The following is a 27,892-nucleotide window of genomic DNA, read 5'->3' on the forward strand; positions in this document are numbered from 1 at the left end:
ACACATCCACGTGAGAGAAGGAGGATAGTTGTCCCTCAAGTAAAGGTGTTATAGGTTGGAGGCAAAGCCTCCTCGTTGGAGCGTTAGTTAAGAAGATTAGTGGGAGAAATTCCTATGATATTCAAACTCTTCTTCTAATGTCATGCTAAGGGAAAGTACTGTCGACGTTTTAATTAGCTCGGCTTAAGCCAAACCCGAAGGCACAGGAGTGTCCGAGGCCCCTTTTAAGTGATCTCGATGTATTTAAGGTGGCTCTGAGGTCAGCTTCAAATGGAGGTAAGAGTTCGATTTCCTAAGCGCTTTCTATACAAAGACAAGTCAGTCCAAGGTTCCTTTTGGGGGTGCGGAGTGTTCTTGAAAAAAATATCACCCATGCCAATGCTAAGAATTAACAGATGAGGGGCCACCTTATAATAACTCGAACATCTCTCTTCAACGTCTTGCTCACAAAGACGATTAAAAGGGGAGTCATAACCAAATAATCTCCCATGGATTATAGCCCAACGAGGCCTATAAGCTATAGCCACCCTCATTTCCTACATCAATGCACGATTAATTGATCGGCTATGATTCACTATCAAAATATTTCCAATCAATATCCAACAACCTTACAAATGCTTTAGCTTATTTGGCAATACACTACAATGCCAACGTTCTTTTCTTTTTGTTGGGAGCGGTAGTACACCACGTAGCAACTTGTTTGACCATTAAAACTCAATCTAATTTTTTTCAAAAAAAAAGGTACACACAAAATATAAGAAATCTATATTTCAATAAAGCAGATGACGTAAAAATAGGACAATCCAAAGCACAATCATTGGAAGGAAGGGCAACCTTCGGGCACGTAGGATCCCGCCGTAGGGCATCGGGCGAGAGAGCAGTGGTCGTCGGCTTCGCCTCCCCACCATGCCACGGAGTAGATGTTATAGTTGTTGAGGGCGAAGAAAGCGAGCACGGCCATGAAGGCCGTCCCGGCATCCAAACCGGCCGATAGCACGTAGGTGTACCTCCCCCACCAGCTCTTGTACTTGTTGTACACGTAATAGTTGAAGATAATGCCGACGACGAACCAGGAGGTGTAGTTCACTGCGTGGGCGGGCGGCATCATGGCAGTCGCTCCGAGGAGCACTGGGAAGTTGATGAGCTTGATCCAATTCTTCTGGGGGAAGAACCGAGACAGCAGCCAGACGAAGAACGGGGCCAGCGCCCCGGCGAGGAAGAAGTAATTGAGGGAGGAGTAGATGCTCTCGGGGCCGAACATGCGCAACGGGCCAACGACTCCCCAGATGATGGACGCGCTGAAGAAGACAGCGTCACCGGGGCACGTCCACGGGCTGCCCTCCGGTAATTTGCTGGTGTCGCAGATGGACGTGATGGTGCCGAGAAGCCACCATGCCGTCCCGAAGTAGACTGCAGAGGCGACTACGGTTCCCACCAGCTGAAGCAACGGCAGTTAGGTTTAGGTTTATGTGCATGCCGTGGAGATACAATGGAGACTCAATGAACTAAAGAGTAATAGATTTAACCTGGACAAAAAACATGGCCTTTGGAGGGATCTTCATATACTGCCCCAACTTGAAGTCGGAGAGGAACGTGTGAGCTTGGGTCATGCTAATGTATCCATACGTCTTAAATACCACGTTCGCCAAAGGCTTCCCTGGCATTATGTAACCTATCACCATCTCTGTGATAATGTTCAGTCCCGGTTCCTGCAGCAGCAGAGAAACAAAGCACGTTACGCTCTATGCTAAGGTATATATATATATATATATATATATATATATATATATATATATATATATATATGGCAGAGGTGGAGGAACCTGATTGGCGGTGGCAAGAATGACTCCGATGGGCAGGGTGAAAATGAAAGCCATGGCCATGGCAAGCAAAATACCCCAGTAAGGCAGCTGAAGCTGCTTGCCGAATCCTTCGCAGGTGAAGATGGCCAGTGCCGTGACGACGACAAGAATAATATGGAACCACCATTGAGGGACGGACTCGTAGTTTGCCTTCATTAGTCTCCCATGGATATCTAGGTAATTATCGTGCATCTTGGATGCAGTTTGGCGCCATAGTTTCAGGATGTACCTGCGGCAGGTCGAGCAACACGCATGAATACAGTACAAGAGCAAAGATATAAGCATAGCAGAGGAAGGAAGAGACGCACGAGCCATTGAAGAGGAAGACATGGGCGAGAGTGGCCGTCAGTGTCGCAAAGCCGAGCCCGTAGGAGATGGCGAACATGATGCTGAGACGGATATCGCTGTATTTCTCGTATTCAGTGATGTTCAAGGTGAACGTCTTCTGATCGAGAACACGGCCGAGGTCGTATTTTTTTCCGTAGACGTCGTACAAGGACGACGTATACACGGGGAAGTTCTTAGAGCCGTACGCATTAGACCAGTAGGCGATGGGGACGATGACGTAGACGAGGAAGATGTAACCGGCTAATATGTTGAAGGTAGCAAACGCTGGTGAAGCCAGGGGACTGCCGAGGAATCCGGCGATGGTGGACCAGTCGAGGCCGAAAGACCCGACGCCGAGCCCGTGGAGGCCGGAACCAATCTGATGCGCGGTGACGGACTTTTTCCAGATCAGGCAAATCACGGAGATCGCGGTGATGGATGGGAACAGCACGTTGGGAACAACGTAGTAGGCGAAGCTACAGGTGATGACTATCAAGAAGAACTGGAATCTTGACACACCACCCTTGGGCCTCTTCTCTTCCTCATGCAGTGCTCTGCACACGACAACAGAACAGAACTCAATAGGCTGATGTACGGATATGGGAAATGCATTGCAGAATTACCTGAAGAGGGAGACTTGGACGAGGTTTCCCGGCCACCACATATACGGTGAGTCCACCAGGTACTTTCTGAACAGTCCGGCCCATCCGAATCCAAGCAACTGAGGTTTCGCACGAACGAACACAAGGTGTAAGTATTAGACTGTTAGATGAGATTACTGGTACGAGAGAATAGGATCATGTCGTGAAGGCATGCATGGCCTGATTTGAATAGAGGAATCCGACCTGGGTTGTTTCCGATAGCAGCAACGCTGCGATGATGTTGATGCCGCGATGGTAAAAGGCCTTCATGATGGTGACGATGTTCACTGCATAGACGCCGCCAGCACCGGCGTTGGCGAAGATGGTGATCAGCACGTGCTCTTTGAGGTTGAACGGCCCAGGATTCATAGAGAAAGACCAGTTGGTGAGCGGGATCTTGATCGGTGTTGTGGGCAGGATGGCGGCCATCGCTCGGCCTACGGGGAGCGCCAGTATCTGAACGCAAACCGACGACAGGGAGATCTGGTTCTCCCGGTAGCCCAGGAATTGGTTGACGAATGAGAGCAGGACGCAGGAGACGAGCCCCAAGGTCCATGTTCGGAAGGTCAAGCATGGCAGGCTCGGATCGTCGGTGGCCGGCACTGTGAGCCTTACCTGCTCGATGGGGCTGTCATAGTTCTCCTCTGCCATCACCAAAGCAATAATCCGCAAACACAAATCATAGTCGAAAACAAGATATATTCTTCTACACTCGTAGACTCAAACGACGTAAAAAAGAACCACAAGAAAGAGGAAGAGGGAAACAAGAGTACCAGTAATTCCAAGATCCCGGGACTCATCGGCGACGGATCCCATTTCGCTCTTTCTCCTCCTTTGCAATTCGCGATTCGAAGCCGATACTTGTAGATATCAAACCGCACGATAAGGATTCGCTTCTGATTCCTCCAGCAAAACCTTCCCAAAATCATACGTATGCGTTTTCCTTATCAGCCATGAACGAAGCAACCACGAAAGAAAATAAATGAATCTACTAATCCTGCACCGCCACGTCGTTAGAACGCAGGATAAATATGAATGCCCGATCAGCCGAGGCTGTTCGTGGTGGTTTGATGTTGGAGTACTGCTTTGGTATGTTCATTGGGTGTATTAGAAAGCAGGCCGACCAAGCAATTCAGTTGGAGTATAAGTGAACTCCATTTATCGCCTGCATTTACCATCCCGTTTTGGAATAAGTTATTACTACTGATGTTGAAAAGGTCTCCCAGAAACCAGCCCGAGACACATAACAACGGTGATTCTTTTTTACGATGATGATGATGGTGATGATTATTATTATTATTATTATTATTATTATTAGAGAGCAAGAAAAAGAAAGAAGAAATGAAGAGATGAAGAAGTGGAAAGAAGAGAGAGAGAGAGGAGTGATCGGGGAAGAAAGAAAGAAAGAGAAGGGGGAAAAAGAAAAGGGGAAGGGGGAGGGGATCGTGCAAGCAAGGAGAGGAAGAGAAAGTGAGTAAGTGAGAAAAGAAAGAAAAAGAAAGAAAGAAAGAAAAGAAAACTAAGAAAACAAATTGTAAAGGATTCGGTTCATATCAGATGAGGTATAGTTATAATTTTTTATTATATTCTTATTAATTAAATTTCTGTTTTAGATTATAGGTCCAAGAATCTTGATGTTCCTAATTAATTGGACGTTTATATCATGAAGGCAATAAAAGAATGAAAAATGATAATATTGAAAAAAAAAAGAAAAGATCATAATATTTTGGTAGATGACTTCATCTATTTTATTCTTAAAATAGTAATGTACGCGTTTGATGTTCATAAATGTTTGTGATTTACATCAATTACAAGTCATTTAATTATCTAAAAGCATTGCCAAAAGATTTATATGTTGATGATTTTAAAATTTAAATAATTATTTATTATGGTATAAGTATTTATTTATTTATGTCATCTGATTTATATGAAAATATTCATTTAGCATTATATTTAAAAAAATATTAAAGAATATATGGCTTTAAAAAGATATATGAAAATATTTGTCTAATTCCTAATTTGGAAAAAAGTAAATGATATGCTATTTTCCATGACAATTTTATTGTGGGCTATGACTTGGATCATACCTTTGGGGTTAAATATTAATATTTATTCAAGCTAATTTCTTTTATATCTTTGATTTAGAGATATATGTGTTATCTATACCATATAGCTTAAACATGTTTCTGAGTCTTATCACATAATATAATATGGTCATAACCAAGGTTCGTAATATCGTATCGTACCGGTGTTTCGACCTGGGCTCGGAACCGATACGGTATGGTATACCGAGCGGTACGGTATATCGAGCGGTAAACACAGGTATACCGAACGGTATACTCAGGTGTGCCGAGTACTGTAGCACTGCTACAGTGCTACAGTGCATTCGGACCGGTAACAGGTGGTTCGCGTACCGACAACCTATCGAACCGGTACGTACCGCCCATACCGAGCGGTACAATTCGGTACTACAGACCATGGTCATAACCATTAATGCTACTATGACTTCTCCTGTTACATGCACAACTGAGCTATATTTATGTTTATGAACCATTAATTATATTTATATGAATAGTAGTCATTGCATTATAATATTTATCCTTTAATATGTGATATCAGTTATATTTATGGTTTCATTCTGAAAATATATTTAAATGTATCTTATTTTGAAAAAAATTATTAATAAGTCATGATTTTAAAATATATATATATAAAGTTTAAGTTTTCATAAATTGTATGAGCATAAATGAAGTTTTTGATATCTATGCATATTTCAAAAGTATATATTGTAGGTATAAAGATTTAATGAAATTTATTTATTCTGGTTCTAACCATGCATTCTTATAGAAAAACTTATACAATTACGATGTTCTCAAAATCATATTTATTCCATATGGTGTAGATAATATATATCTCCTTATGTCACGATAAAAAAAAATAACTTCTAAACATATAACAAATGTATAACCTTTATTGATATGATCGAAATTATAGTTATACCGATTAGATAACAATCATATAATAAAAAATAATATATCTATTACTTTTTGTAAAACTAAAAGTTTCAATAAATATTTTTTGCATATCATTTCAAATCTAGTGAAATCATATCCTTCAAAACTAATAATAATCAGATTTTTTAATCTTTTTTTCAAATATAATATTGAACAAATATTTTTATATAAATTTAGATGATATAAATCAATAAATAGTTATAAAATAATAACTCTTCAAATTATATGCTTTTCTATGAACATTGAAATTCTTTTGCAATACTTTAAAATAATAAAATAGTTTGTAAATCATACAAATTATATACAATAGCAAATTTCAAATGCATGCATTCCGACTTTTAAAAATAAAATAGACTGGATCATCGCAACACTAAAATATAATTTGGATAATTCTTTTTTTTTCTCTATTCTTCCAAAAATAGCTATTATTATTTTTTATTTCTTTCATTAAATAAATATCAAATTAAATAAGAACATTATATCTTTATCTAATAGAAAATTTTATATTTTAATGATGGAATCAATTAATGAGTCTACAAACTAATGATCATTTGAGAAAAGGGACGCAAGACAAATTTCATCATGGAAAGATATATCAATTGAAGCAAGAGATTCAAACGTTGGGTCGAAGTTTATCATCTCCGAGATCGGGCATCGGGACAGAAAGGATCAAGCATTGTGCTAAGAAGATCGGATGTTACGATAGGTTAACATGCCAATGAATCGAATTATACGCCGAAGGAAAGGACGACATGCCGATAGTTCGGACAAAGTGCCAGATGAACTAATGACATGCCGGATAATGTAGGCTTCAAGATTATAATCGTTGTGTCTTGATTAAAGTAGTTTAAGTATGTAATTGAATTAGTTTTGAGTGTAACTATATAAACTTGATTAAAAGCCCATTGGGTCTGAATCAAATTGGGTTTAATGAAAGGCCAATTCAGTGACTCGAGGTTGGGCTAAGTGGTGGAATCGCTTGTAAACTGAAAAATATGATTTGTACTCTTCCAACAAAATCTAACGATAGTATTGTCAGGGTTAATGGTGGTATCACCCAACGTTAAGTAGTAGTACCACCTAGACTAATGGTAGTACTACCAAAACACTATCTCTCAGGTTGTGTTAGGCGATGGTACTGCCCAAGTAGGCGGTGGTACCGCGAATGCCCCCAACAATCCAGGAATTTAAATTATTAGCTCCATTTCTAAAGCTATTTGGGGCCTAGAAATACCTCTTTCGTTGACGAGCATGAAAAACTTATGATTTTAAAATATTATAAACTCTTAAAAAAAGAGTGTAAAAGTTATCTATTTCTTTTTTAATCTAGAAGTTATTCTAAGGAAGATGAGAGGTCTTTCGTAAAAAAGGAGTATAAGAGTTATATCTTAAACATGTGAAAATTAGAAAGAGTTTTAACAAGGGTAATTGATCTTCACCCATTGAAAGAAGATTAATAGTAAAAGTCAATGGGTCGAAGGAAGAGAAATTGGGAGTAGACATAGGTCAAAACGACCGAATCACTATAAATCAATTTACATTACTTCTTTTGCATTAATTTACTATTACATGATTTACTTAGTATTTCTTACTTTCATTTTTTGTTAATCACATTTTTTATTTTAAACTTTGAAACTGAAATTTTTGGAAAGCACTAACAAAATTCATCCACAATTCTCCTCCCCCCCTAATCTTAACAAAATTTCTTCCTCTCATTTTTTATTAATTTTCTCTTATTTTCTCATCTTGTATTTCTTTCCTTTTCCTCTCCCTCTTCCCCCATCTTTTCTCCCCGCCCCCTTACCATCCTAACAAAATTTCTTTCTCTTATTTTTTATTATTTTTCTCTTTTTTTCTCATCTTGTATTTCTTTCCTTTTCCTCTCCCTCTTCCCATCTTTTCTTGTTGCCCGTCTCTTTCTCTCAATTTCCTTTCCCTTTCCCAACCTTTTTCTCTGTTCTCCCTTTCCCCACGCTCTCACAATGAAGTCTCTCTTATACAGGATAGAGGAGATGGGATATAGATAGATAAGCAATATAAAGATTGCACGCATCATGCATTTCGAAATCGATAACAGCGACCAATTGTCATCAACAATCTATATTAATCCTGGCGTCTCTTATTCCTCCCCTTATGCCATCGTCATTGAATGGCAGGGCAGCCGTCAGGCACATAGGATCCCGCCGTCGGACACTTGGCCAGGGGGCAGTAGTCATCGTCAACCCCTCCCCACCAGTCGACGGAGTAGATGTCGTAGTTGTTGAGGGTGAGGAAAGCGAGCACCGCCATGAAGGCCGTCCCGGCATCCAGACCGGCGGACAACACGTATACGTACCTCCCCCACCAGCTCTTGTACTTGTTGTACACGTAGTAGTTGAAGAAGATGCCGACGACGAACCAGGAGGTGTAGTTCACGGCGTGGGCCGGCGGCATCATGGACGTCGACCCGAGCAGCACCGGGAAGTTGATGAGCTTGATCCACTTCTTCCGGGGGAAGGTCCGCGCCAGCAGCCAGACGGCGAACGGCAACAGCATCCCCACCAGGAAGTAGTAGTTGAGGGAGGAGTAGATGCTCTTGGGGCCGAACATGCGCAACGGGCCGACGACTCCCCAGATGATGGACGCGCTGTAGAAGACGGCGTCGTTGGGGCACGTCCACGGGCTGCCCTCCGGTAAATTGTTGGTGTCGCAGATGGCCGTGACGGTGCCGAGAAGCCACCATGCCGTCCCGAAGTAGACTGCAGACGCGACCACGGTTCCCACCAGCTGAAGAACATTAGTTCCCAAGGCAGCAGCAGCAGCAGATCAGCATTCCAACGACTCTTGCCGTGCATGTCGTGCGACAAAAAAAAGAGAACAAACAACCATCAGATGTATGGATTTAACCTGGGCAATAAACATGGCCTTGGGAGGGATCTTCATGTACTGCCCCAGCTTGAAGTCGGCGAGGAACGTGTGTGCTTGCGACATGCTTATGTATCCATACGTCTTAAACACCACGTTCGCCAAAGGCTTCCCTGGCATTATGTAACCTATCACCATCTCTGTGATGACGTTCAATCCCGGTTCCTGCGGCGCCGGCGAAACAAAGCATGTTACGCCGAGCAGCAGAACGTAAGATCAGACGTAAATGTCGAGAGGGCAGAGAGTGAAGGAACCATATTCGTGGTCGCTAGAATCACTCCGATGGGCAGCGTGAAGACGAAAGCCATGGCCATCGCTAGCAGGACACCCCAGTAAGGAAGCTGCAGCTGTTTGTCGAACCCTTCGCAGGTGAAGATGGCCAGCGCCATGACGACGACCAGAACGATATGAAACCACCATTGAGGGACTGCCTCGTAGTTTGCCTTCATTAGTCTCCCATGAACGTCTAGATAATGGTCGTGGGCCTTGGATGCAGTTTGACGCCACAGTGTCAGGATGTACCTGCACGTTGTCCAGCAAAAGATATGAATCGAATCCACGGAAGATGGATATGTGGATAGCGGTAGATCGAGCAACAAGATACGCACGAGCCATTGAAGAAGAAGACATGGGAGAGAGTGGCGGTCAATGTCGCAAAGCCGAGCCCGTAGGAGATGGCGAACATGATGCTGAGACGGATATCGCTGTAACTATCGTACTCCTGTACGTTCAAGGAGAAGGTCTTCGGATCAAGAACACGGTTGAGGTCGTATTTCTTCCCATCGACGTCGAACAAGCCCGAAGTGAACATTGGGAAGTTCTTGGCGCTGTATGCGTTGGTCCAGTAGGCGATGGGGGCGATGACGTAGACCAGCACGATGAAACCAGCCAATACGTTGAAGGTCGCAAACGCTGGTGAAGCCAGGGGACTGCCAAGGAAGCCGGAGATGGTGGACCAGTCGAGGCCGAAAGAACCGACGCCGAGGCCATGGAGCCCGGAACCGATCTGCTGCGCGGTGACGGACTTCGTCCAGATGAGGCAGATCACGGAGATGGAGGTGATGGCAGGGAAGAAGAAGTTGGGGACGACGTAGTAGGCGAAGCTGCAGGCGATGACTATCAAGAAGAACTGGAACCTTGACACACCACCCTTGGGCCTCTTCTCCTCCTCATGTAGTGCTCTGCCCACAATGGCAGACCAGAGAATTGAATGGCTTGATGCAGGGATACTACAAATGCATTGCAGAATCACCTGAAGAGGGAGACTTGGACGAGGTTTCCTGGCCACCACATGTAAGGTGAATCCACCAGGTACTTCCTGAACAGTCCAGCCCATCCATATCCAAGCAACTGAGGTTTCGATCACGGACACCAGAGTCTCAGCTTTAGGCATTAGAATCTACAAAGATCGTGCGTGGTGGAGGAACCGAGACCTGTGTCGTCACCGACAGCAGCAACGCTGCGACGATGTTGATGTTTCGGTGGTAGAAGGCCTTCATGATGGTGACGATGTTCACTGCGTAGACGCCGCCGGCACCGGCGTTGGCCAAGATGGTGATCAGCACGTGCTCCTTGAGGTTGAACGGGCCGGGATTGAAGGAGAAGGACCAGTTGGTGAGCGGGACCTTGATGGGCGTGGTGGGCAGGGTGGCGGCCATGGCCCTGCCGACGGGGAGCGTCAAGATCTGCACGCAGACCGACGAGAGCACGATTTGGTTCTGGCGGTAGTCCAGGAACTGGTTGACGAAGGCCAGGAGGACGCAGGAGATGAGCCCCATGGTCCATGTCCGGAAGGTCAGGCATGGCTGCGTTGGGTCGTCGGTGACTGGGACTGTGAGCCTCACCTGCTCGATGGGGCTTTCTTCTGCGAACACCACAGCGTTCATTAGGTCATAAAGGCGGGAATAGATTAAACATTTCAAAACTAGAAGATAATATACAGTCTCTGACCCTTTTAGCCATTTGATTCTCTCTCTCTCTCTCTCTCTCTCTCTCTCTCTCTCTCTCTCTCTCTCTCTCTCTCTCTCTGTTCTAATTGTATGCATAGTAACTTAATAATTTGACTTCAACCAAATAGAAACTTATATATTGATTAAAACTTCAAAATCAAAATCATTTTATTTAATATTTTAATAGAATAGTGGCATTGAACACTAGTCTGATTTGGATGTGAATTTCACATGCAAGAGTATGTTTATTGCTGGAGAGGACATTAACTAAGTTTACAATCTGAAGGCTGCAAATCCAAGTTTATAATTATTCATTCCCCAATACTCATCTATATTTTATTATTCTAAAAGAATCACAAGAAAGCACGAATTGTTTTTGCATAATCTATTCTGTCTACATCTGAAAAAGAAAGAAAGAAAAAAAAAAAAGAGGAGAGATTTCTTTATCTTCTAAAGAATTGTTTTTCTTTCTCTCTTTTTTTTCTATTATAGAAAGGTTATTTATTTTAAATAAATTAGAAAGAAAAAAAAAAGAGGAGAGATTTCTTTATCTTCTAAAGAATTGTTTTTCTTTCTCTCTTTTTTTTCTATTATAGAAAGGTTATTTATTTTAAATAAATTAGAAAGAAATAAAAAAATAGGAGAGATTTCTTTATCTTCTAAAGATTTTTTTTTTCTTTCTCTCTTTTTTTTTCTATTATAGAAAGGTTATTTATTTTAAATAAATTAGAAATAAAAAAAAAAAACCTAAGAAAGGAATAATTTTTCTTCTGCTTCTTCTTCTCTTGATCTTTTCCCAATACTTCTCATCCGTTTCTGAAAACCCCATTTCTTAATACATCAAGAACAAATCAAAAAAATGAGGCAGAACTCATTCTCGGTCTGCTACGGAGGAAATGAGGGAAGGAGAAGAGAATTAGGGCGTACCAACGAGAGGCTCATCCTCATAAAAATAAGGGTGAGTGGAAGCAAGCTCATCGGCAACTGATTCCATGTCCGTCGTCTCCTTCTCCCGTTCCTCCTCCCTGGCAAAGGGAGGATAATTCTGTGCCCAAGATTCCGGCCCCGATATATAGCGAGGTCGCACCGAACTCGAGCGACTCCCCTTTAATGCCGCTGCCTTCGCCGATTGGAACTCCCCAAACCCTCTTTTGCTATCCCCGGCAGTGTCCATATCGGAACGAACCCACCAATCCTCCGCCTCCGCATCAGCGTCGATGGGAGTTGGGAGACTATACTGGGGAGAGTGGGGTTGACGACGCCAATAATAAGAATGCATGGAATTGGGAGACGAGAAGACGGAGTGGGAATGATGGAAGGCAACCCAACATCTGGTGAAGATGTAATCGCACGCTTTGCCCTCTGCATTTGCCCGCCAAAGTTGGCTGCCTCCTTTTGCGTCGACTTACAAGGAATTATAATTATAATTACAATAGTTAATTATTATTATTACCTCTATTACTATTATTATTGTTTGATAGTAATTTTGATCATCCGAGCGAGGTCACTCGAGTTACAACTCTGTAGGGAAAGTATTGTTAGCTTAAGTGCACTAAACTAATTACTATTATTATTGCTATTGTTGTTGTTGTTGTTATTAGTATTAGTATTATCATTTTTATCAAAAAAACAATAATATTATTTTAAAAGTCGAATACGACCGACCTATACGCCGATCATCTTTCCAAATTACTATTATTATTATCAGCATCATTACTGTTATTATTAATTATGATACAATTTTGAAGTCTAATAAAGAAATAGGATGACGATCAAAATTTATATGAATGGAGTAGGAAACAGACGGACGAGATAACTTTGTGGTTTCAAATAATTCTTTATTAATCTGATAGGGTTACTCCAAATATCGAAGAACAAGTGTTCGAATTGATAGGATTAAGGAAAAAGAAAATTGACGAATTATTCTGATTTTGTGTGTATTTAAATCACACTTGATTTAAATTAATTATAAACTTCGAGTTTATTAGAATTGTAACTACGTATTATTCTTTAGATAACCCTGGAGTAGTCCATTTGCATATTTAATTGATTTTATAATACATACTAGAGTTTTGACCATCTTATTTATCTCAGTAACACATTTAAATGAGTGAAAGAAAATTTTAGTTTCTTTGAACCGGGTTTGTTTAAGAATATTTATATACATTATAGTCAAAAATATACAATCGATGACAAACCCTTCCGTCACAAATTACATCGCTCCCTTAAAATTATATACACATTCATTAAGAAGCTTGGGATCGATGGTGATATCAAGGATAATGAGAGTTTTCAAGGTGATTGCAGCGATATCAATAACAATTTATACTACATTAATCGCATGTGACAAGGAAAATTCAGGACAAAACCTTTTTAAATGTCAAGAAAAAAAAATCCTGAAAGCTCTAATATTTATAACTGTTTTAAATTTTTATAAAATCAAATATGCATATAAACGTATTACTGTATCTGAATTGTTCAACTTGCTGATATGGAGTTACATACAGCTAACTCTAAGATGCTTTTTTATAAATATAAAAAATCTAAATATGACATTTAAAAAAAAATTCTTCATACAGCAATATAGAGTTTTAAGAAAAAGATTCCTTTTGCTTTTTAGATATCTACACAAAACCAATATTGCGTTTTTCCATACTGTCTTCACAAAATCAAGAATTTCATGACAAAGTATAATATAAATTTTGTAGCATAATCTTACAACCTATTTATTAGAGAAAAAAAAGCGTGAAAAAACAGAGTAAGGCAGCCTAAAAGCCAAAGAAATAGCCATGAAATAATTGTTCATTTAGAAACGCAAGGAATTCTCCTCGCATTTTTGCCGAGAAAGAAGGAAAAGTGCCCCATACCAAAAGCATAACTTTCCCTCTATAGGTAAATCAACAAAAAAAGAAAAAAATAAAGAAAAGGTATTGCCAATCTGACGGAAAAGAACTAATGACGATTTAAGTGAGGTTCAAAAGAGAAGGCGACAGCAAGGTGGTGAGGTTAGCAATTGCAACAAACTTTTCTATAATGGCAGCTCATACCGAAAAAAAACGAAGAAATGATATGACATTATGATGATGAGCCAAATTGAGGAACACCCGAGCAATAAATTATAGGATCTTGGCGTTCTCTCGAGTTCAAGTGCCTCTCGTTTTCTTCAATTGGGCTTGTGTTGTAGGTAAACAACAAATAGGCAGTCGGTCCATTCACACAAGAAAAATAGAGCCAGCACCACACCATGTAGGTTCAGGAAATAAGTGGCTGAATTTTCCTAATATATCTTTGACCTGGCGTACCATCCAAGTAATTGTAGGAATATATATACAGGAATAACATCCATGTCATTGTAGGAATATATATACAGGAATAACATCCATGTAATCGTAGAAGGAAAGTATACACCCAACAATGTCCAAAACCTGGTAGTGCCAATGGAAAACGGAAACAATCTGTTGACATTTTGAATAAACCAAATAGAATTAGAAACAAGCAAGTCATACGGCAACACTGAAAATTTCCCATCTTGCACCAACATAACATGTGCATCTTCTAAAAGATGAAAACTGATTGGACAATCTATCTGATCGGGCAAGAGGAACACAGAAGAACATCAGTCTTAATGCCAGTTGCCAGTAAAGGATTTGCTAACATAACCCCCAAAAAAATAAGCTAATCTTTCAGAGGAGTGCACGTTATTGTGGAAGCAAGACATGGTTTGAAGACGTGGCCTCGCCAAAAGGTTTAACCATGGGTTAAAAATCAAGAACATGTGGAACCAAAGGTTCCAGTGAAGTTTCCATGACAACTCCAGAGGAAGAAAGGAAAATCAAAATAGATCCAACAATACAAAAGTAGAGTTGCTACATGGGTTCTTATATTCAGCAAGACAGCATGCACTAACAAACAGATGAAATTGAAAATTTTACTGTGTATATCCAATGGAATGCTATTAAAGAAATTATTAAACTATCTACCAACATAAAGGGTCATTCACTAAATCTCACTGCTAAATGAAATGACATCTAAAAGCAAACCAGGATTATAGTCTCATAGAGGTTGTTCTATAGTTAGGACTGCTAGATGTTACAGGTGTCTCATAATCAGATGATGCACACTATATATCTAAAAGCAGACAATGTACACAAACCCATAGAGGCTGTACTAGTTCAGACTGCTAAATGTTTACAGGTGCCTTATAGAAATCTACATAATAAACTAGCCAGAATGATCTCAATCCTTATAGAATACTTAAGTTGTGCTAAATGAATGTCTACCAGACCATCATACATCCAGCAAACTAGTGCAACCTGATTGCGAAGACTAGAAGGGACCTGCACCGCATCTTTTCCTATCTTCCATATGGGTGGTATCGCCCAGCACCGCCACCATAGCTTCCCCTGCCACCATAGAGTCCACCTGAGCCATAGCCTGCACCTGGTGATTCATAACCACGACTGTAGCTAGAACCAGCATAACCCCCAGCTTCACGGCCATAACCACCTAAGCCACTTCCACCGTATCCCCCGCCATACCCTCCACCATATGAACCAAGACGGCTAGAATAACCAAAAGAAGATTCTGTCCGATAATCCCCTAAGCCACCAGCAAAACCACCATATCCACCATCAAAATCACCTGAAACACTTGAATAACCACCATAACCCCCAGGTCTAGGACCAAAACCTCCAGGAGTCCTATAAGAGGAAGGACCATAAGCACCACCTGCATAACCACTATAGCTGCCATATCCACCAAAACTATCGCCAAAGTGACGGGCCCTAGGTTCACTACCAAAAGCAGATGATGGGTTGGAGGGTTTCTTTGGTTCAGCTTTCTTGATCTCCACCTACAACAAAGCATAAACATCAACCTAATCCCAGTTATACTAAACAATTATGGAAGTCTATGATATTGCAATATCATTAACCATAACAATATAGAAATAAGTGGCAAATATAATAGGAAGGAGTAATTTAGTAGAATTTGAAATAAATGATATTCCATGTAGAGGAACATGCCCAAGCTTGCACGGTTTGAAGCTTCTGGCTTTAGACATTGCACTAGGCTCACCTGACTACCAGCTAGATCAATCATATTTCCTTTTTTTGCTAGCAAATCATCTACAACTTTTTCTGATTCAAATACTATAAAGCCAAATCCTCGAGAACGGTTGGTTGTATGGTCACGTATGATTTCATGATCATCCACCTTCCCAAACTGAGAGAAGAAGTCTTTGAATTCATCTGCGCATTGTCAATTCCAGAAAAGCAAATGTTCAAGACAATTGTTGTTCACAAGAATGCCAAATTGCTATCCATAAAGGTAAGCACAAAGTACCTTCTGTGAGACTTGTTGGTATCCCACCAACGAATATCTTCCTCGTTTTGAAATCCTTCAGAGGAGCAGCACCTTTTGGAATGGTTCGTTTAATTTCAACCTGCAAAATACAGATCAATGACATCATGAACAGGCAACTAAGATGATCAACAGAAGAATTCTTACCAGCATTTATAAAAAAAAAAATACAAAAAGAGTAAGCATCATCACAAAGAATCACCAATCAAACCATTGTCATGTAGAATGAATTAAAACAATTCAAGGCATTGAGAGATATGAGCCATAAAGACAACTTCCATCTCTGAACTATACCCACAGAAAAGCTCTCATAAGAACACATCCTTTTGCACTAAATGCTAAGGGCACAAACCAGTTTAAAATTTTGGAACCACACCTAAAACCGATTTTCCGTACCATCTCATGTAATACTAATATAGTCTGTACAACCTTAAAAAAATTAAACACTAAATTTTCATATAGGGTGGTATACCATTTATCAGCTTACTTATACATAGTAAGGCCATTGCAATATGGTCAACATAACATGACATTTAATTATATGTTCTTGCCATGCATCTTCATGTGAACAACATTTCAATATTGCAATGTATAATAATCACTCACACACATTGAAGTTCACATAGCCATAAGTTGAGGTTCACATGTGATGTACACTTCCATATTTATGCATATTGATTGAAGGCATATGACAAAATCCTCTTTTCTACTAGATCGTGTATATGTTCAATAAGCTCCCCTGATTTACCAAATCAAACAAACCATCGGACATTACTTCTCATAATTCTTCATATCAATATGAAACTGAATGAAGCCTAAACTGAATTGATTTCACAGAGGTAACTTGAATAAAACAAATATATGACAGCAAGATTTACATAAAACCACCATCCAACAATAACTTCAATTAGTTCTTTGTTGCAGCTGTCTAGTAAGAAAGACCTAAAAGATAAAAATGTAAAGCCATTCAGTTAATTCTCAAGGTAGCCAAAAACCAAAAATTATTTGAATGAATCCCACCTAAAAGGTTCTAATTCAAATCAACAAAAAAAAAAAGAAATTCCATCAAAGACTGCAAAATTTCATGCTCACGCTAGTTGATGTTTTAGTTTCAGATAAACCTCTTTCCTCGATTAACATTTTACAGTGAGGAATAAAAAGGATACAGCTAATGTTAATATTGCATATTAGCATAATACAGCTAATGCAATGACAAGGAATGTCCCAAAAAGGATACAGAAGGAAACCCAAAACAGGGGATAGTGCTACATTCTACATGAAAGCAGACTGCCCTTAGAAAAATATTTGTACATTAAATGATACTGTACTATCCAAGGCCAATGGAAAACATGATCAAGATACACTGCATACAAAAAATAAATAATGGATTTGTCTATGAAACTTGTCAACAAATCCTGAAACTTCTAATAAAATTTATACACTAAATTATGTTCATAGATATGCTGAAGAGGAGAAAATTTAAAGTGGGCAAGCAAAGACTGAGCAATGCACGGAGCTAAATGAAAGAAATGCCAATCAGTATATTCAGATATATTGTTTCCAGCATAACAAGGTCTCAAAAGAAAAACAAAATGGCAGACCAAACAAAGGTAATTCCCTATACCACACAAAGGAACCACTTAGCCAGCACAAGCATGGGTTTAAAAACTAGCAAACCCATTAAAACAATTAAAAGCTCAGAAGGTTACCAGCAGACCATATAAAACAATAAGACAACAGACTTACTGTTTTCCCATTGATAGCATGTGTGTCCTCAATAACCTTGTCAACAACAGAAGGGTCATCAAAGGTGATAAATCCAAAGCCCCTTGGTTTGTTTGTGTTCCGGTCTCTCATTATCACTTTATCCACTATCTTTCCATACTTTTCAAAATGTTGTTCGAATGTTGCTGTGATATGTCAGACCAAAAAATATATATATAAACAATAATTAAAGTGAAAGAAAAAAAATTCAAATCCTACATCAGATGCTACACAAGGATCATATAAATATGAAGAATGATAAACAACAAAGAGAGGATTCTTCAACCACTACACGTCCATCAAAAAAGATGAAACTTCAAAAGCTAAAACAAAGAGAATATGATGTCATGAATAAACTATGTTAGGTTATGGAATGAAGGTTATACACGTGCCAAGAATTGATATAGTTAGTTCAAAAAAGAAGAGTGCCAAACGAGAATAGATTCAAGGAGATGACTAAGACTGACCCTTTATTATGCAAGAGTCAAATACGATAGATTGTATATCAAAATTGTAAAATTGATAGACAAATAAAGAACCCAAATTAAAAATTTAAAAAGCAGAAATAAAGGCCCAAACAGAAGGAATAAACCCACAAAATCTCAACTGAAAAATGATGCCTCCATCATGGATGGAAAAAAAAATATCAAAACAAAGAAAGATGAGGAGCAGCATATCAATCCAAAACTCTAGGACATGGCTAAACAAAGGAACATGTTCCTAATGGGCTAATTGAGACGAACACTCCGAAAACTATGGTTTGAATGCTAATTTCTAGAATCCATTACGGGCTTGTTGACTCAAGTTCTTGCCCCTGTTTTGAAAGGCCATGCTACTGGCTTGCATATATACAAATAGCAGAGTGTAGGCATTGTGCTTATTTGATTGCATGGTGGAGACAGCATTTCTCCTCCACGAACAACTTGATGAGCCCATCCAAGTAACATGAGCACCCCTTTGCTCTAAAAATGATTGATAACCAAAGCCCTCCTTTCATGTTGTTGTTGCACAAAAAAATATATTTGCTAAGCTAAAGTACATTGACCTGTCGTAGCACAACCATGTAAACACCTAATGAATAACCTTTAGCCTAAGGACGTGAGCAATTAGGCCTTCGCAAAAAAGGTATCATCCTTTGAAGTTAACTATAAAAGAGCAGAATAATAAGCCAGAGGAACCCTAGAGAGGATCTAGAAGCAACAATTAGCAAACGAAATGGAAACAAAGAGAGGATCCAGAAGCAAACGAACCCATGGTTGTGTCCTTGGGAAGCCCACCGACAAAGATCTTCCTGCAGCCAAAAAGAGAGAGGGAAACGAAAGGCGTCAGGGCAAGATCGATCTAAAAGCAGGGGAACGGCGAAGCGCAAGCAGAGATCGAGGAAGTAACTCACGCTGGACTCGCCCCGTCCTGCTCCTGCGACCTCGATCCCATGGCCGTCGTCGACGCTGGGTCGTCTCTCAGCTGGTTAGGGTTTCTCGGACGAGGGTAGAAAGAGCGAGGGCTCCAATGCGCTTCCCGTGGCTCTAATAGACCGGGATGTCACGTGATAACCAGGTGACCTATTCCTCCCCTCGGATCCCGCAGCAAATGGATCTGAGCCGTTGAATACTGATCTGGAACGAACTCGGACAACAAAGGGGCTAATTGGGCCTCCCAAATTAAGCGGACCGATTTCCATTACCTGTGGAGAATCCATCCGTAATCCTCTTTAATTATTTTCCTAACACAATTGAAACGGAGATGTACTCACATTACAAAAGATTAATTACTTCCTATATTCTTATAGTGTGATATGTAATACATCTTATAAATCATTAAATAATTATTAGTTTAAAATTATTTGAATAAAGAATAAATAATTTAATTTTCAGTTAATATAAAAGTTAAAATGAAATATAACTACGTACCAAAACAGATATTTCTCCCTCCACATCTTAGGTCGACTGTGAGGGAGTTAAAGATGGTTGGTTCTTCATATTTTTCTTATTTTATGTATTCAAATATTTATTTGATATCTTTGTTGCTTAATAAAACTCATATCATTAATATTTCATAAAATTCATAGCATCCCTATATCTTGTAACCTATCAAATTCATAGGATTTTATTTCAATTTAAATGATAATTTTTTTATGATTGCTTAGATATTAATTTATTCACATGTAATTATTAACTATGATTTAGTTGGATAGAATGATGCATAAAATTAAGTAAAGCGGACGACTTTGACTTATAATATATATATATATATATATATATATATATATATATATATATATATTCTGTATCGAGTTAATTAGTAAAATTGTTATCAAATAATCGAGCTCGATATGGCATGATTGTCTATTGAGTAAAACGTGCAACTGTTTCTCCAATGGGAGTAATGGTCATAATAATCCACTATAAAAAAATAACGAAAATATGTTTGCTACTCTATTAAACATAACTTTAGAGCTCTTTCTAAATTATCCTAATTATTAACTAAAATATCGAATAGGTATTTGTCGAAAATATTTTAACTTAATTTTAGAGTTGGATGAACGGATCAAATTGGCTTCCAACTCAAAAAATTTAAAAATGATAATTAAAAAATGACTTAATAGCTTGGTGTATAAGGAGAGCCTTCTCAATGATTCAGAACAAATTTTATCGATTTGTATTAGGTCAATCAAGAGGATTTGAACTTACCATGATCAAATTGTATAGTTCTAAACCTCCTTAGTCTAATCCTCCCGAGGTTAAGCATTTCTGGCCTGAATGTTAGGCTTACATTAAATCCTACCTTCCAAATTCTCAAACCTTTAAACTTTTATCGTATGTTTCTAGATCAACCAGCTAACATACCATCACTCGTTTAACAACTAGCTCCACTAGCTCCCATCATAACTGTCCCTATAGAGACACTCAATTATCTAACTCATTAGGTGTAAGTCTTGGTAGGGATAGTTTAGAATAAGGCCCTCTTCCTTCCCTGACTAGTCTAAATGGTACAACAATGATCGTATACTTCATCTATTCCATATTTCTATAGTCATGCTCCTCTACTCTACTCTAGCCCCGAGCCTCTGAAGTCCTAATCTTCTTCAATCAATGAACCATGAGAAGCACATTAACCTTATATTCTCTCACCATCCACGAAGCCCAGCCCCTAGCTCGAGAGGACTCGAGTTGTCATGAGGATGATGATGAGCCGTCCTCCCCTCTCAAGCTAACTCGATAACAAAGGTGGAGATCTCGTAGGATGCTTGCCTAATCTCGGTGAGTGATGTTTAGGAAGGCTCTTAACTCTCAAGTGGAGGTTGTTCCTACATCTACTCTCATGCAGTTACCTCGCCTTAGAGAGTCAAAGTGGTTGGGTGGAAAATGGTCTACTTCCTCCCATTTTGTTGTGTCCTCTTGATAGCCTGAAAGACCTTCGTATAAAGGTCTATGTTTGCATGAAAATAAAATTAGTTAAATCTATAAAGATAAAAATAAAATGGCACAAAGTTGAGTTTTCGAACATTGACCTCAATCTATAGGACTAAAACATAGTTCACGGACCAATTCTTGTTCATCTGTAGTATGATAGTAGATTTGGACAAGATAAGAGCAAGTTGACGATGTTGCTATTTTTCTAACCCATATAATTTTGGGACGACGTTATATAGCTTCTGAATAGCTCAAGTGAGGTTGACAGGCCAACCCCTCTACGAAGAAACAAAGAATATCTTTCTTTTATCATTTGTTAGATGAAGAAGCTTGTTTGACTTTGTAGCAAGATCAAATAGAGAGGAAATAAGCTGAATTCTTGAGGCACACATTAAAGTATACATGCAACTAGGTCAGCAATGGGGTAATATCAAGCAATAAGATAGTGCTAGGAGTTCATCATCATATGTGAAAGATATAATTTTTAATTATTGAAAACTTTAGCAAGGAAATGGAGGGGAATTTGAGTCATACCTCTAGGGCATCAATAGAGGCATAAAAGTAACGATGCAACATATATATTGAATTACTTAGCTGAGGAGCAATTAACTAAATAAGGGCATAAGTAGAGATCTGATAGTCGAAGTCAAAAAATCTCATCGTAGATCATGAGACCTTACTATATGAGAACTTGTCTCCGAAAGGGTGGTGGTCTCCCTTGACATAGACACTTTAACCCCTTAACTAGAGGGGAAAGTTATTCTTGCTAACACTAATGATGGTCAAAATCAACAAATCATCAAAGCCCCATACGTGGGAGGAAGAGTTAGATTGGAAGAGGAAATCATCTCAACCTTTAGTAAAGATGGAGTAGGGAAAAGTATGGAGCTCTCTGAGAGCCGAATGTTTCAAATCTATCAAATGCTCCAAAATACTTTGAAAGCATGAGTAGAACAAACGAAAGTGGTCTATTGTTTATAGGAGTCAAATGACCCTTGGTCTCCCAGTTGGCTAATCGTCCAATGGTTCAAATGATAGATGATGTAATGTATCATTATTAATCAATTGCTCAAGAGTGATACAAAGCAATCATGATGATCTTCTAAATCCTCGATGACATAGTGAATCACCACATGGATGCCTTATAAAAAATCATACGAACATAATGTCAGGCCATCATTATAGAATTTCACAAATCAAATCTTGTAAAATTCAACAAATTGCCAAAACAATACACTCATCGAAGTTTAGGGCAAAAATGACACACGCATGTAGAAGAGGCTAAGTTTTTAAGGTAGCCTGATTCTAATGATGCATGACCAAATCAACCTAAAGTATATTTCAATAATGCATAGTTGAATCAGCCTAAAACACATTCCAATGACATACGACCAAGTTGGTTTAAAGCGTATTTCAATGATACAACTTTGAACGTATTATCTCTTGATAACTTGAACAATTTATCTTAATATCGATGGAATAAGCTAAGTCATTTCAATTATTCTCTCTCATTACACTCAACAAACTAAAAAGTGATGGGGTGTGTGATATGAAAATGAGAATGTTACCAACATCTCATCACTATATAGCCAACATAATAATGTATTGGGTCCGGTCCATATGTGGGTTTGGACAATTTGAACCATAAGCCCAAATCAACTAATTGGAGATTAGAGAGAACGAAATTAGGGTCAGATTAGAGTAAGAGCCTGTACGTGCAGCGGCTTGCAGAGAAATAGAGAGAAAAAGTAAGGTTTCTGAGTTTTTCTGCTTGACGATCGGTGGCCAAACGTTGTTAGTTTCGACCCAAATTTTATGTGGAGAATCCTTGCAGCAAACTTTACAATCCTAACGGTGTTGATCTGCAGTTTACCCTCTCTAAGGTACTTTCCTACGATATCCACTTTGTGAGACCTAGAATTCTCTTTGGAGGAGATCCACCTATGTGCTGAAGATATGCTATTCTTGAGCCAAGATCTATATTCTTGATGTTATTCTGATCCTCTAGTTATTCTAGAGAAGACCTATAGTAAACCTGTTATCATTATTATTGATAGTGGAAGTTTGAGGTGGACTACGGTCCCGTGGTTTTTCCGAGTTTTCCACGTTAAAAAGATTTGGTCTCACTGTGTGATTGATTTATTGCTCTATTGTTTATGCTGTGCTGATTGATATTAGCATTTTAATATCAAGTTGGTATTTTGATGAGAAACCTATTTTGATACACAAAGAGGGAAAAGAATTATTTCGTATTAACATGTTTCTTCCCAACATAATGCTAGGTGATTGACAACTTAGTATCACCTAGGTTGACATGTATATGACATGTGTCCAATGCTTTTGGGTCATATAGGGTGACATCTTGATGTCATGTGACTTAATTAGCTAAATCATTATCACAATATTGAGCTAGGTGCGATAGAAAATCATAATAGAGACAAATATAGAATGATAACTTTGTATTTCTTACATATTATATTCATCAATCAATCTATGATTTAAGGATCAATCACTGATTTGAGGATATGATTTGAATGTATAATTTGAGTACATGTTGAGAAAAATATCTCTCTCAAAACTTGTATAAATACTAATTACCTTAATGAATAATATCATCTCTTTCACGATAAATTCTTTAAATTCTTTATGATATCAAAGCCCTCTTGCTTCAAACAAGGCACACTTTGCCTCACTCTCCTTGTTACTATTTTATAACTCTCAATTTCTACTTTTCACTTTCAAATTCTAGTGTTGAATCGAAAACGAAGAAGCATAACTCCTCCCTATAGATCTCCTAGTGTGATCTGTTCTATAGTATATTTACTCAACCTTATTGATCTAATCAACCTCCTCTACTGATTGACTTGTTTCTTCAATGATCCTTCATTACTATTTATGTTTAATTCTGCTTTGTCGACGTACCTTCTACTCCTACGCTACCACCGATCACCTAACATCTTCACCGACATTCTCATCTACTTCTCATCAACCATAAAACTCATTAGTGCATCGAATCTACAATCGACCTCTCAACAATAATTCACTGCCTTCCACCATTCTTCCAATAGTACCATCAGCCCTCGTGATCGAGAGAAGGACTCATGAGGGAAAGAAAGAGATCGCCTCCTTCTACATATCCCAGATTTACAGTTTCACATATTTTATCAGTTTAAATCCTCACTTGTGTACTTCTCAAATTTGATCTCCCATCAGATCAAATCCCTTATGTGCACTTCTCAGATTTAAAATTTTCTTATTGATCATAATATCTTCTTTTCTTCCTCTTTTATGATGCTTCAATTATTATTTTTTTTGAAAATAATAGTTTATGTCAACTTACATAGCAATATCTATCAATGTAAAAACTTTAATCCCCTTCAAGCTCTCTAAATATGGCAATTGTGCATTTTAATGAGCACAATTCACCAATCTTCTTTTTTGATATGGTTATTATGCTATATCGATGACTCTCTTAGTTATCCATATAAAAAAAATCTATATACAAGAAGAACTCATCGTAAATCCTAATTATAAATTATGGATACGAAATAATCATCTTATTCTACAAGTCATTCATGCCTCAATTTGTTGGCTCTATAGTACTACTAATCTTTGCATTGCAGTAGAAGCTTGGTCCAAGTTACAAACTACTATTGCAAATCATTCTTGTACTTGCATGCTTAGTATTTTATCTACTCTGATAAAAATAACATAAGAAGAAAATATTATTGTTAATTATATATAAAATATAAAAATTATTATTGATGATTTGATATTAATATGTCATCTCTTTAAGTGATGAAAATGTCATTGTTCATACTCTTAATCACTTAAAAGATGAATATAAGGAATTAATAACCGCAACTCAATTACGTGACTTACCAATAGCATTTGAAGAACTATATAACAAGTTAATTGATTATGAAATGTATCTGAAATGAGAAAAGAGGAAGACATACCAACTATTATAGCTCAATTTAATCAAAAATACAAAACAAAGAATGATCAAAGCAATAAAAACTTAAATAAGGGACTAAACAAGATGTCTCATACACACATAGGTAACACATAGAGTCATCATCCACCATTATACCATCAACTCTTCAACGATAGTGATAATTTTAACCCAAACAACTCAGGAAATAACTTTAATAATAATTATTACAATTATCAGCAGTTCTGATTCCCAATAATAACAATCAGCAAAAAGTCATCTATTAGCTCTGTAACAAAATTGGATAAATAGTAGAAGTTTATCGATCTTGACTTAAGTATAATGCTACACTCAACTGCTCGTAAGCAAATATCATAACTACTACGATTACTCGTATAAGCAATTGGATTATTAACTCCGGTGCTTTCCATCATATCACTTTTAACCTATAAAATTTATCCATTTATATCGATCATAGAGACAATAAAGATATCATTTTTGGTGATGATAACGGAATCATATCACTCACATTGGTTCCATAATATTCAATTCACATACAAATATTTTTACACTCAATGATGTTTTATATGCATCTTAGATCAAAATAAATTTTATTTTTATTTCTCAATTCTATAAATAAAATAATATCTCTATTGAGTTTTTTTCTAACTCGTTTCTTATAAAAAATCTAAGCATAAGGATATCCTTAATCCAAGGATAGAATAAATACATCTACAAGAAGTCGTCAATTTTATAAATCACCCAACAAATCACTCTTGCTTTAGTTACTGCTTTAATCAATATGTGGCATTATCGCCTTAATCATCCATTATTATTCATTCAACAACAACTAATTTCTGATTGCTCCCTTTTAACTTTTAAGTCAAATAGAGTTAAGTCATTGTGATGCTTGTCTTAGTAACAAAAGTTACATATTACTTTTTGAAACATCTTTCATATCATGCACTAAATCACTTGAAATTATTTACACTGATGTTTTGGACCTTACATAATCAATTCCTTTGATTATATTAGATTTTATATCATGTTCATATATTACTTCATTAAATATATATGACTATATTCTCTCAAACATAAATATGAAATCATCGTTGTCTCTACTTATTTTTTTAATGTTGATAAAGCATTCTTCTAGTCCACTATTAAAATAATTTACTTTGATAGAAGATGTGAATACTAAGCTCTAATAACTTACCTCTCATTATGTGGTATATGATATCTTAAGTCACCACCACATATACATCAACTAGTTGGTTATATGGAACAAAAATATTTACATATAGTTAAAACCGATCTCATCCACTTGCACTATGCTTCAACGCCACTAATCTTTTGGTTAGTAGCATTTCAAACTACGATATACCTCATTAATTATATACTCATCTTGATTTTACAACACCAGTCATCATTTAAAAAATTATTTTATAAAATCTCAAATATTTAAAAACTTAAAATATTTAGTTATTTATGTTATCCCTAGCTATGCCCATACACTTTACATAAGTTAACACCAAGGATCAAGCATTGCTTCTTTATTGGGTACTCCCATGAACATAATAATTTTCAAAACTATGACCCTCATACTCAAAATGTCTTTATATCACATTATGCTATTTTTATCGAGCCCACCTTTCTCTTCTGAACTGTTGTTCTTTAACTAATATTAGTCACCTCAAACCCTCTCAAGTGCACCTCTCACACTGTCAATAAATATTTTTTCCTCTAGACTTGTACTTCTTATTACTCCAATTCAATAGCACCTCACCTCCTCTATAATTTCTTTCTTTCTACCAACTCACTCAATAATAGTCGATAAAGCAACGCCCTCGATACCACAAATGACACTAAAGTGTATCAACCTAATTAGGTATATATCACTAACTCTTTAATTCTAATACATTTAACAAAACTAAATAATATCGCTGAGCTTGGATATCACATGTCAAACATGCTAAAAAAATAATATCTTCAAATTACGTCAAATCCTTAATCTTCATAATACTATAAGCTCTCCACTTTGACCATATTAAATCTATAATCATCACCCAAATTCAAAAATCTCCACACTGGTATAAATTCATATGTGAGGAATATGATTTTCTACTCCATAATATCACATGCACCCTTATACTATCTCATCTCACGTAAAATATCATTAGGTGTAAATAGATCTTTCAAATTAAGCAGAACCCAGATGGATCCTGTGTTTAGTAGCTAAAGGGTTTTACTAATGACTATGTATTGATTTTACAAAGATTTTCAATCTAGTTGCTAAACGAATGATAATTCAACTTATCATAAGCTTGGTTATTACTCAAGGTTAGCATGTATGCTAAGTAGATATCAATGATACTTTATTATAAGGGACTTTAATTGAAGATATCTTTATGTAATAACCCCCTGACTTCATCCACCTTTAATATCTAAACTATGCTTGTAAATTACAAAAAGCTATTTATGAACTTCATCAAGCTCTAAGAGCTTGGTATATCGAACTTAACTCCTTTTTTAGGTCAATCAGTTTCATCAACTTTAAATCTAACACATTTTTATTCCTATAATAATAAATAAATATTTATATATATCTACTAGTTTATATTAATGACATTATTATTATAAACAATAATTTCATGGAAATCAAGTAGTTCTTTAAGCAATTAATAGAACGATTCTTCGTAAAAAACTAGAAAGCTTGAACTATT

General features: G+C 37.6%; 3 protein-coding genes across 3 annotated transcripts; all 3 read right to left on the minus strand.

The window, feature by feature from the left end:
• Positions 1 to 814: 814 nt before the first annotated feature.
• Positions 815 to 3,481, minus strand: LOC103995504 (oligopeptide transporter 5-like). Its single transcript, XM_009416101.3, has 6 exons — positions 3,035 to 3,481; positions 2,813 to 2,910; positions 2,171 to 2,743; positions 1,824 to 2,091; positions 1,527 to 1,709; positions 815 to 1,438 (listed from the first exon to the last, which is right to left on the minus strand). Exons 1-6 carry the CDS (start codon positions 3,479 to 3,481, stop codon positions 815 to 817), a joined length of 2,193 nt encoding a protein of 730 aa, XP_009414376.3.
• Positions 3,482 to 7,899: 4,418 nt separating this feature from the next.
• On the minus strand, positions 7,900 to 11,887 carry LOC103995493 (oligopeptide transporter 5-like). Its single transcript, XM_018826038.2, has 7 exons — positions 11,625 to 11,887; positions 10,182 to 10,612; positions 10,001 to 10,098; positions 9,357 to 9,929; positions 9,003 to 9,270; positions 8,731 to 8,913; positions 7,900 to 8,610 (listed from the first exon to the last, which is right to left on the minus strand). Exons 1-7 carry the CDS (start codon positions 11,869 to 11,871, stop codon positions 7,987 to 7,989), a joined length of 2,424 nt encoding a protein of 807 aa, XP_018681583.2. The 5' UTR covers positions 11,872 to 11,887; the 3' UTR covers positions 7,900 to 7,986.
• Positions 11,888 to 14,726: 2,839 nt separating this feature from the next.
• LOC135628243 (uncharacterized) lies at positions 14,727 to 19,336 on the minus strand. The gene is made up of 6 exons (XM_065134830.1): positions 19,216 to 19,336; positions 19,073 to 19,113; positions 17,805 to 17,968; positions 16,041 to 16,140; positions 15,774 to 15,946; positions 14,727 to 15,549 (listed from the first exon to the last, which is right to left on the minus strand). Exons 1-6 carry the CDS (start codon positions 19,254 to 19,256, stop codon positions 15,052 to 15,054), a joined length of 1,017 nt encoding a protein of 338 aa, XP_064990902.1. The 5' UTR covers positions 19,257 to 19,336; the 3' UTR covers positions 14,727 to 15,051.
• Between the last annotated feature and the right edge of the window lie 8,556 nt (positions 19,337 to 27,892).

Source organism: Musa acuminata, chromosome BXJ3-1 (assembly GCF_036884655.1).
Source record: "Musa acuminata AAA Group cultivar baxijiao chromosome BXJ3-1, Cavendish_Baxijiao_AAA, whole genome shotgun sequence".
Lineage (NCBI taxonomy): Eukaryota > Viridiplantae > Streptophyta > Magnoliopsida > Zingiberales > Musaceae > Musa > Musa acuminata.

Coding starts and splice junctions, on each gene's coding strand:
- LOC103995504 (XM_009416101.3), bottom strand. CDS start 3,481: ATGGCAGAGGAGAACTATGACAGCCCCATCGAGCAGGTAAGGCTCACA. Junction 1,710..1,823: donor TTCTTGCCACCGCCAATCAG/GTTCCTCCACCT, acceptor CTGCTGCTGCAG/GAACCGGGACTGAACATTAT. Junction 1,439..1,526: donor AGGCCATGTTTTTTGTCCAG/GTTAAATCTATT, acceptor CCGTTGCTTCAG/CTGGTGGGAACCGTAGTCGC.
- LOC103995493 (XM_018826038.2), bottom strand. CDS start 11,871: ATGGACACTGCCGGGGATAGCAAAAGAGGGTTTGGGGAGTTCCAATCG. Junction 10,099..10,181: donor TGCTGTCGGTGACGACACAG/GTCTCGGTTCCT, acceptor TCGAAACCTCAG/TTGCTTGGATATGGATGGGC. Junction 8,611..8,730: donor AGGCCATGTTTATTGCCCAG/GTTAAATCCATA, acceptor AATGTTCTTCAG/CTGGTGGGAACCGTGGTCGC.
- LOC135628243 (XM_065134830.1), bottom strand. CDS start 19,256: ATGGGATCGAGGTCGCAGGAGCAGGACGGGGCGAGTCCAGC. Junction 19,114..19,215: donor CAGGACGGGGCGAGTCCAGC/GTGAGTTACTTC, acceptor TTTTGGCTGCAG/GAAGATCTTTGTCGGTGGGC. Junction 15,550..15,773: donor TTGATCTAGCTGGTAGTCAG/GTGAGCCTAGTG, acceptor GCTTTGTTGTAG/GTGGAGATCAAGAAAGCTGA.